Genomic DNA, 10,318 nt, shown 5'->3' on the forward strand with positions numbered 1-10,318 from the left:
CTGCCTCTCACCAGCCTCTTCCTCACGGGTTTGCCTCTGGGTTAACGCTGGCGTCACGTCTGGAGCACGCGAGCGGCGGCACGTTGCAGAGCGAGGATGCGCCTGGTGCCGGGGGTGTGTGGCCAGGCTGAGTCGGGAGAATGAGGCATGGCTCTTGAGGAGGTGGAAAGCCATGAGGAAGTGCCCCCATCCCTCCCCTTGCATCGCAGGAGGGTTGTGAGTCCTGGGGAGGGGAAGCAGCTCCTGCGGAGAGAATCACAGAATCAGCCGGGTTGGAAAAGGCCTTTAAGCTGCTCCAGTCCAACCCAGCACTGCCAAGGCCACTCCTAACCCATGGCACTGAGGCCTCGTCTCCACGGGGTGTGAACGCTTCCAGGGCCGGTGCCTGCAGCCCTGCCCTGGGCAGCCTGTTCCAATGCCTGAGCACCCTCTGGGGCAGGAATTGTTCCTCAGCTCCAGCCTAAAATGCAACAGGAAAGCCCACGTGGCAAAAGGCAGCCACCTGCTTCTCCACCCAGCTCTTCCTTTTTGTCCCCTTCCTCCTCTTAAGTGTAAATATTAATACAGTCCAGTTTGCTTGGATGCTCTGGGTGATTTGTTATGGATGTGGATTTGTCCCATGCTGGTGCCGGATCAACCCTGCATTCTTCTAGAGCAGCTGTGGGGCTCCGTGCCTCAGTTTCCCCATGGATAATCATAATCATGGAATAGTTTGCGTTGGAAGGGGTGTTAAAGCCCATCCATCTCCAACCCCTGCCATGGGCAGGGACCCCTTCCACTAGAGCAGCTTGCTCCAAGCCCCTGTGTCCAACCTGGCCTTGAGCACTGCCAGGGATGGGGCAGCCACAGCTTCTCTGGGCACCCTGTGCCAGCGCCTCAGCACCCTCACAGGGCAGAGCTTCTGCCTTATCTCCAACCTGACCTTCCCCTGTTTCAGTCTGAACCCATCACCCCTTGTCCTGTCACTGCAGTCCCTGATGCAGAGCCCCTCTCCAGCATCCTTGCAGCCCCCTTCAGGCACTGGAAGCTGCTCTGAGGTCCCCATGCAGCTTCTCCTCTCCAGGCTGAACAGCCCCAGTGTTCCCAGCCTGGCTCCATACGGGAGCTGCTCCAGCCCCTGAGCATCCTCATGGCCTCCCCTGGCCTTGCTCCACCAGCTCCACGTCCTTGTGCTGAGGCCACCAGCACCGCACACAGCGCTGCAGGTGGGGTCTCGCAGGGCAGGGCAGAGGGGCAGGATCACACCGAACCCTGCTGCTCACGCTCTGGGGATGCCCCGCAGCACAGGGGCGCTCTGTGCTGATGCAGTCACTGCGCCCGGAGCTGGCAGGGGACAGGAGTGCCCCGGGTGCCCGCACGCAGCTGCGCCCTGCGGCTCTGTGCAGCCCCCCTAGGCCCTGGAGGGCCAAACCCTCCCTCGCTCCCCGCTCGTTGCTGCTGTGCCCGCCCGCGCTGCCGGGGTTGGAGCCGCACTGGCGGCCATGGGCTGGGGAGGGGGACGGGTGCCCGGGCTCGGGACCCGAGCTCCACCGGGCTGCTGGGCCTCGGCCTAAACCAGCGCCGCCGCCCCGTGCTCACGCTGGGGAAGGGGAAGGGGAAGGGGAAGGGGAAGGGGAAGGGGAAGGGGAAGGGGAAGGGGAAGGGGAAGGGGAAGGGGAAGGGGAAGGGGAAGGGGAAGGGGAAGGGGAAGGGGAAGGGGAAGGGCCCCCCCCTGCCGCCATGAGGGGCCGGAGACCTCAAGGCAGCCGCGCTGTAGCCGTGGCAACGAAGTGGGAATGGCGTCACTTCCGGGAGAAGAGAGGCGGGGCCAGCGGGCCGCTGTGTAGCGCCGCCCCCGCTTCGGAGGTCCGCAGCGGCCGCGCGTCCCTTCGGCAGCCCCGAGCGCGGGGCCCGGGCGGGCCGCGGCGGAGCATGGCCAGGTACGGGCCGGGGGGGGGCTACGGGGGGGCCGGGGGGGGGCCTACGGGCGGCGGGGTGAGTGGGGATGCACGGGGGGGGGGGGGGGGAGAACGGCCTTGGGGGGGATATGGGGCCCACACCGGCTGTGGAGGGGTTTTCACCGGTCAGAGAGTGCTGGGGGGGGTTCTCCAGAGCCCCACGCCGGTCAGTGCTGGGAATGGGGGTGTCAGGGCTGTCAGTGAGGGGGGAGCCCACCAGGGTCCTGCATGGGTCAGTGCGGGGGGGGGGCCCTGCAGGTCCGTGTGTGTGGGACCCCCCCCACCGGCCAGTGCAGGGTAAGAGGCCGGTGGGTATTTGGGGGGGGGGGGGCAGACCTGGCAGTGGAGGCCCACAGTGGTCAGTGGGGAGGGGAGGGGGGAGCACCCACTGGTCGGTGCAGGGGGGCCCATACGGTCACTGTGTGCTTGGGGGGGGGGAGTCCCTACAGTCACTGTGTGCTTGGGGGGTCCCCCATGGTCACTGTGTGCTTGGGGGGGTCCCTACGGTCACTGTGTGCTTGGGGGGGGGGAGTCCCTACGGTCACTGTGTGCTTGGGGGGGGGGAGTCCCTACGGTCACTGTGTGCTTGGGGGGTCCCCCATGGTCACTGTGTGTTTGGGGGGGTCCTGTACAGTCACTGGGAGGTCCCACGTGGTCACTGTGTGCTTGGGGGGTCCCTACGGTCACTGTGTGCTTGGGGGGGGTCCCTACGGTCACTGTGTGCTTGGGGGGGGTCCCTACGGTCACTGTGTGCTTGGGGGGGTCCCTACGGTCACTGTGTGCTTGGGGGGTCCCTATGGTCACTGTGTGCTTGGGGGGTCCCTATGGTCACTGTGTGCTTGGGGGGTCCCTACGGTCACTGTGTGCTTGGGGGGTCCCTACGGTCACTGTGTGCTTGGGGGGTCCCTACGGTCACTGTGTGCTTGGGGGGGGGTCCCTACGGTCACTGTGTGCTTGGGGGGTCCCTACGGTCACTGTGTGCTTGGGGGGTCCCTACGGTCACTGTGTGCTTGGGGGGGGTCCCTACGGTCACTGTGTGCTTGGGGGGGTCCCTACGGTCACTGTGTGCTTGGGGGGGTCCCTACAGTCACTGTGTGCTTGGGGGGTCCCTACGGTCATTGTGTGTCGCACTCGGGTTAGTGGGTGCCATGCGGACCCCCCCTCTGCTGTGTGCTGCGGAGCTGGCCCCATGGGGCAGGCAGGGCCGCGTGTCCCCAGCCTCACGCTCCCTCCCTCTGCCTGTGTGGACGCAGGGCGCAGGCCTGCGGGCACCGGATACCCCGATCCGCTGTGGGTGCCCAAGGTCCCCCCGGCACGGGGGGTGCCAGACACGGGGAGGAGCGGGGCTGCTGGGTGATGTCCGGGTGTGCCTCCAGCCCCGGCACCGCAGTGGATGGGCACAAACACGAGGGGGATCCAAGTTCAGCCTCTGAAGCGCAGGGATTGCAGCGGGACCGGGGCACGGGGCAGCCCTTCTGAGTATGCCCCATCCCTGGCAGTGCTCAAGGCCAGGTTGGACACAGGGGCTTGGAGCAAGCTGCTCCAGTGGAAGGGGTCCCTGCCTGTGGCATTGGATGAGCTTTAAGGTCCCTTCCAACCCGAGCCATAGAATCTGGGATTCCATGGTATTTCCATGCCACACGCCTTCGCCTCATGGCTGGGCGGGAGACCTCCCCCTTCCACCCTTTCCTCCCCTTTCCTAGCCCTTGGGAAGCAGATGGAGCGAATTCCTGGGGCTGTGGGCTGGCTGACATTCCTCAGCTCCAGCCTGTGCCCAAACTTGCCGAAAAGAGTTGCTTTTTTCCCTTCCTTTTCTCCCTTTTCCCTCCGGAGCTGGGTGCTCCTGCCGCACGCCCGTGCTGCCAGCCCGGGGCTGTGTCCTTTGTACCACCAACTGCATGGCTGCCGTGGAGCGGGTGGTCTGCTCCCTCCCTCCTCTTCCCCCTCCGCATGGAGCTGTGTGGGCTCGGAGGTGTTGAAGGCGGCTTCTTTTGGGGGGGGGGGACGTGCGTGGGTGCAGTGCAAGCGGGGGAGCTCTGTGTGTGTGTGTGTGCGCTGGATGGGGGCCCTCGGCACGCTCCATGTGTTCATGGGCGCTGTGTGCTTGTCCCCATCCGCGGGTCAGGGGGTGCCCGTTGCAGAGCCCTCACCCTGCCTTGTCCTGCCCGCAGGCCACCGCTGCTGCCCATGGACACAGGCATGGCGGCTGCCGCAGCCCCAACCGGCGCCGTGGGGGGACTGCTGGCGGCAGCCGAGCCCAGGGCCAGCTGAGGACGAGCCTCCCCGGGCCATCGTTGTTGCCGGCGTCTGTCCCGTTTGGATCCTCCGTCGCTCCGGGTGCAGCTGCCTTTGGCCTCGCCGCCGTCATGAACGGGCTGTCCATCAGCCAGCTCTGCTGCCTCTTCTGCTGCCCGCCCTGCCCCAGCCGCATCGCTGCCAAGCTGGCCTTCCTGCCGCCGGAGCCCACCTACGCCGTGGTGCCCGAGCCGGAGCCCGTGGGCAGCACCAGCACTGGCTCCCTGCGAGGCGGAGCCGCGGGCCGCTGGAAGCTGCACCTGAAGGACCGGGCGGATTTCCAGTATTCCCAGCGGGAGCTGGACAACATCGAGGTGTTCGTCACCAAAAGCAGCCGAGGGAACCGTGTCGGCTGCATGTACGTCCGCTGCGTGCCGGGAGCCAGGTGAGTTGCCTGTGGACGTGCTGCCCGGCGCTGGTGCTGGGGTTTCACCCCGGCTGGTGAAGTGCTGGCGGGCATGGTGCCATCCTGCCACTCCTCTCCTTCAGCCGGGTGCCACCTCCTTGCCCTGGCTTGACCCTCGCTGAAGGAGCTGGCCCTGCCGCAGGGGTTTGGAGGCATCCTGGGCCAGCTCAGCTCCCAGGACCGGTCTGGCTTGTGGCAGCTGGGAATGGGGTTAAACAGGGAGCAGAGGCAAAGCCAGAGGCTGTAGTGATGCTGGGGCTCCCTGGGCTGTCTCACAGATTCCCCCCTGATGTCACGTCAGTGACACAGTCATGGGATGGTTTATGTTGGAAGGGAGCTTAAAGCTCCTCCAGCTCCAAGCCCCTGTGTCCAACCTGGCCTTGAGCACTGCCAGGGATGGGGCAGCCCCAGCTTCTCTGGGCACCCTGTGCCAGCGCCTCAGCACCCTCACAGGGAACAGCTTCTGCCTAAGAGCTCAGCTCAGTCTCCCCTCGGGCAGGTTCAAGCCATTCCCCTTGGCCTGTCCCTACAGGCCCTTGTCCCAAGCCCCTCTCCAGGTTCCCTGCAGCCCCTTTAGGCACTGGAGCTGCTCTCAGGTCTCCCCTTCAGGAGCCTTCTCTTCTCCAGGCTGCCCCAGCCCAGCTCTCTCAGCCTGGCTCCAGAGCAGAGCTGCTCCAGCCCTCACAGCATCTCCATGGCCTCCTCTGGACTTGCTCCAGCTGCTCCACATGCTTCTTATGTTCTTACAATGCTCCAGTTGTGAACTGAGCATCTGTGCCTCACCCCTGTGAGTCTGTAAACTGGGAAGCTGGAGAGGGCTGCGGGATGGAGACCTCCTTCCATCTGCTGGTGGCTGGGCACGAGGGGTTTGTGTGCGGACAGGAGGGGACTTGGCAGCTGCTCCCTAAGCTGGTGGCACAGCTTGGGGGTTCAGGTGCAGCGGGAGGCCAGGTCCCCAAGCCTGCAGCACCCAGCTGAGCCCATGGCATCCTCCCAGGAGCAACGCACCCTCCAAGGAACAGCATCTGCAGAGACCTCTGTGTGGGGGAGCCCAGCCTGGATCTGCCCTTAACCTTCACCGGATGGGCCTGGGGTGAGGGGGGTGGCTTTCATGGGGCTTGCAGACCTGAGCTACAAGAGGCCTCTGCAGGCTGCCTGGTGGGACATCCGCTGTCCCCCTTCCCATGTCACAGGTCTTTGGAGAGAGGAATCTGGCGTTGGGTTTGCTCTGCTTCCACATCCCATGGCGAGGCTCAGCACTGGCCCCACTCCCAGCACAGGTTGCTGGGCTTGGGGGGGGGGATCCAGCCCTCCCAAACCTTCAGGTCTCTCATTGTCCTGTCCCCACCTTCCTGCTGGGGCATCCAGGCTGGGACATGGACCTCTCTGAGCAGCTGTGGGGGTTCGGCACATCCCTGCAGCCCTGCGGAAGAGAGCCAAGCCTCCATCGATACACTATCAGTTGTAATTTTTAGGATGAACGTTGTTTTTCCTCTTATGGTGGATATTTCTTGTGCCTTGTCACTCCCACAATTCACTTCTCTCCCAGCGGCTGGTGTCTTGCCAGGCTCAGGAGAGGAGAAAAAAAAAGAAATCACTGTCAGAATTCTTACTTGAAATCCCCATTGGGCAAACGGCCCCAAATCCTGAGCTTTTTACCAAAAATAGACTCCCAATCTTGAACAGAATCATCCTGCCTGCAGGCTGCCTGTTCCTGCTGGGCCCCGGGTGGGGAGGAGGGTGGGGGTACCAGTGGTTGGATTGGGGGTGTTCTGAGAACCTTCAGTGGTGGCCGGAGAGGTGTCAGGGGTGTCCTGGGGTTTGGGGTTCAGTCTCTGAAGCAGATGTTCTGGCACATCTGTCCCTGAGCTGCTGGTGGGACCAGGCAGGCTCCGTCGCTAACCCTCACTGCCCATCCCTCCCTGCGCTGCAGGTACACGGTGCTCTTCTCTCACGGCAACGCTGTGGACCTGGGGCAGATGAGCAGCTTCTACATCGGGCTGGGCACCCGCATCAACTGCAACATCTTCTCCTACGACTACTCAGGCTACGGCGTGAGCACGGGCAAGCCCTCGGAGAGGAACCTCTACTCCGACATCGACGCCGCGTGGCAGGCGCTGCGGACGCGGTGAGCAGGGCAGGGGAAGGGACCGCGTTCCTGCTGCCGCTGCCAGGAAAACCCTGGGCTCCGCAGCCTGGAAAACAGGAAATCTCCCAGAAAGGGAACCCAGGCCGCTCGGCGCGGGAAGGGGTGGCCGGAAAGCAGCTGCAGGGGAAGCCAGAGGGGCAGGGATGCTGCTGCTGTGGGGCTGGCACAAGCTGTGCCTCCCATCGGGCTGTTCCTGGCCTCTCCCCTGGCTGTGCTCAGCCCTGGCTCCCCAGCCAGGCTCAAGGTGCAGCCCTGAGACAGCTTCTGCCTCCTCTGTCCTGCCTGTAACAGGGCCTGGCTTGCAATGGGGGCTGCCCATTGCACGTGGGGTCCCCAAACACTGCTACTGGTGAGAGTGAGCCTTGACACCCCACAGAACTCATCTGGCAGCTCAGCCCTGGCTACTCCTTGGTCCTTCTGGGGGTGCAGGGCAGCTACTTTGTGCCCCGCTGTGTGGGGCTGGGGTAAGGCAGAGGGGACAGAGCCCCATTCCCCCGCCCCAGGAAGCTTTGCAGGGTGCTGTGACTGGAGCAGGATGACACCCTGGGCTGTGTCTCCAAGTGATGACTCTGCTGCTTGGGTGCTGATCTGGTCCCTCCTCTCCCAGGTATGGGATCAGCCCGGAGAACATCATTTTATATGGCCAGAGCATCGGCACGGTGCCCACAGTGGATCTGGCATCCCGCTACGAGTGCGCTGCCATCGTGCTGCATTCACCACTCACCTCTGGCATGAGAGTCGCCTTCCCCGAGACCAAGAAGACTTACTGGTTCGATGCCTTCCCCAAGTGAGTGGCCTGAGGAGAAGGGACAGGGGTCAGCTCTGCAGGGGCAGTGTCCAGAGCAGCTCTGTCCTGGACACCAGCCTTGGTCATAAACAGGGGTTATGGTGAAAACCATGGACCTGTTCCCTGTGGCAGGCTTGAACATACCCATCGGTATCCTCTTGCTTTGTGTTCGGTCCCCTCTGGGGCATTGTAACCCTCCCTGGGGTCACCATGCCCCAGCCTGAGGCCCGTATGTTCCCCTTGGTGGTGTCACCTCCTGGCCATCCTGTCCCAGCCTTTGCCTGCTTTGGGCCTCTTGTCAACTATTGCAAGCCCCAGGGTTCCCTCTCTCCCCCAAGGGTAATTCCTTGGGCTTTTCCCCCTCTGCAGATGTCAGGGCAGTGGCAGGGAAGGGCAGCACTGAAGCAGGACAAGCTCATGCTTCACCTCTCCCTTACAGCCTGGCCAGCGGGGCCCAAGGGACAGTCCCTGAGCCGGAAGCTGTGGCTGAGAGCCCCCAGCCCACGCTCCACATCCCGGTGGCCTCGTGTGGCCTTTGGGGCCGTGCTGGGAACAGCTTCCACTCCAAGCCTGGCACTGAGCTCGGAACAGGGAGGGTCTGTGCTCACACTGTCCTGCAGCGGCCTCCATCGCGTCCCATGGGGCTGTTGTCACTGCTGTCTGGTCCTCGTCTTTCACACTGGGGCAGAGCTTGTCCTGGAGCTCCTCCTTGGCAGAAGCTCCACGTCCCAATGCTCTGCTGGGATCAAAGAGCATTTCCTGGTCCCTCTCCCCGAGGGGATGTGTTTTGGGAGGTAAGGGGGGGAAAGAGGAATGGGGGTGCCTTGATCCCTATCCTTACCCCTCTCTCATCTCATCTCTTCCCCACCCACCTTCTTGGCAGCATTGAGAAGATCTCCAAAATCACCTCTCCCGTCCTCATCATCCATGGCACGGAGGACGAAGTCATCGACTTCTCTCACGGCCTGGCACTCTTTGAACGCTGCCCCAAGGCTGTGGAGCCGCTGTGGGTGGACGGGGCCGGGCACAATGACATTGAACTCTACAGCCAGTACCTCGAGCGCCTTCGGAAATTCATCTCCCAGGAGCTGGCCAGCCAACGCAACTAGCCATGGGGCCGGGGGGCAGGCTCTCACTGTCCCTCCCCAGTCCCTGCTGCTGGAGGTGCAGTGAGTTTGTACAGCCTCAGCTCCAGGCTCAGGGCAGGAGGCCGTGCAGTGGATGGTGCGTTCCCTCTTGGACACGGGCACAGCTCTGCTCCCTCCTGGTGGCACCACTGGCCGGGCTGGCAAGAGACGGCAGCTCCCTCCTTCCCCCTTCCTCAGAAAGATGAGAGCCCATCAGATGGCCTATCCTTGGCTTTGGACACGTCCTCGACCCCTCTCCTAAACCAGCGAACTCCTGAATCCCTCCTGGCTGCTCTGCTGCTCTGACTATAGCAATAAGGAGAGTTGGAGAGGGCCGGGGGGGTCTGGCCTCCTCCCCGGCATCGCTGCAGGGTGGGATGGGGGACGTGGCAGTTCCTGCTCTGGACTTGGGCTTTCCCAGTGGTGGCACTGGGCTGCCTGGTGTTCACCCCGTGCCTGGGGCAGAGCCATATCCCCAAGGGGAGTTTGGGGACGCACGGAGGAGATGCCCCTTGTCCCACTCCCCCTCCAGCCTGGCTCTGCTCTGCCTTTCCAGAGCGCTCCCCATGTTCAGGTCATCCCTGGAAAAACTCCTCTGTACCCCTGGGAAATGGGGCAAGGGCACCAGGCACTGAATAAAGAGCAGAGGTTGAATGTTTTACCCGTGTGTGCCCTTTCCTGGGTATTCCTGAGCTGCCTTCCCTGTGCCCCAGCCCTTTGGGCTCTGGCCCCTTGGCTTTCCCAGGGGCTGATGCCTCTGCTGAGTTGCCAGATGGAAGAAAATGGGCTCCATCCCACCCCCCTCTTGTCTCTGAATCAGGCTGTGGGGATGATGGGGCCATGATTTCCTGTCCTGTTTGATTAAGGGATCCCATGGGATCCTGGGAGCAGAGGTTGCAGGTGGCCTCAGCCTCCTAGGGAGCATCCCTGGGGCCTGCTGGTGTACCAGGGCCACTGGGGCAGGGGATGAAGGATGCTCCGGAGCTGCAGGGCAGTTCTGACGGGAGCAGATCTTGGTTTTGACCTGCTCTGTGCCCAGCTCTGCTCCAGTTGTGATTCCTGGTGTGTGTGTGGGGGGTGCATCCCACTGTGTTTTGCCCCACAGAAGAGCAGAGTGCTGGGGTTTGGGATCAACGCCTGCTCTGAAATCACCCCAGGAAGAGCTGTTCCAAGTGTCCGGGTGTTTTCCTGCTCCCAGGATGTCCCTTGCCCCAACCCAAGGAGCAAAGCATCACTGCCCCTTCCTGCACCCACACCAGCCCTCATGGGGCCCCCAGGCACCAGTTCCCTGTCCCCTCCCTGGTGCAAGGCCATGGGGCTGGTAGCTCATGTGAGGAGTGGTAATCTCCTTAGCTGGCTCTCGGTGGGGGGGGGGGTCAGGGGCCTTGTGGTGGGGCTCAGAGCACTCAAATGCACCCATTGCTTGGGATTGGGAGCCGGGGGGGGGGTGTGAGGTGGGGAGCACAGGACCCCCACAACCTTCCCCTCCCCTCGGGACCGGGGCAGGGGTCTTCCAGTGAAGGAGGGGGGACCCTCCTTTGGTGCTGGGGCTCTGCAGGAGCTAGAAGAGGATTCGGATTTTGGGGCCTTTGGTGGTCTCCCCCCTTCTCCGGGGGG

The 10,318-nt window shown here is 63.5% G+C and overlaps 1 protein-coding gene across 1 annotated transcript; it reads left to right on the forward strand.

The window, feature by feature from the left end:
• The first annotated feature begins 1,794 nt into the window (after window positions 1–1,794).
• ABHD17A (abhydrolase domain containing 17A, depalmitoylase) lies at window positions 1,795–9,362 on the forward strand. The gene is made up of 5 exons (XM_065700003.1): window positions 1,795–1,919; window positions 4,109–4,617; window positions 6,572–6,766; window positions 7,395–7,574; window positions 8,458–9,362. The coding sequence occupies exons 2-5, from the start codon at window positions 4,304–4,306 to the stop codon at window positions 8,681–8,683; spliced, it is 915 nt and encodes a 304-aa protein (XP_065556075.1). The 5' UTR covers window positions 1,795–1,919; window positions 4,109–4,303; the 3' UTR covers window positions 8,684–9,362.
• The last annotated feature ends 956 nt before the right edge of the window (window positions 9,363–10,318 follow it).

The sequence above is a fragment of the Lathamus discolor genome, chromosome 21 (genome assembly GCF_037157495.1).
Source record: "Lathamus discolor isolate bLatDis1 chromosome 21, bLatDis1.hap1, whole genome shotgun sequence".
Taxonomy (NCBI): domain Eukaryota; kingdom Metazoa; phylum Chordata; class Aves; order Psittaciformes; family Psittacidae; genus Lathamus; species Lathamus discolor.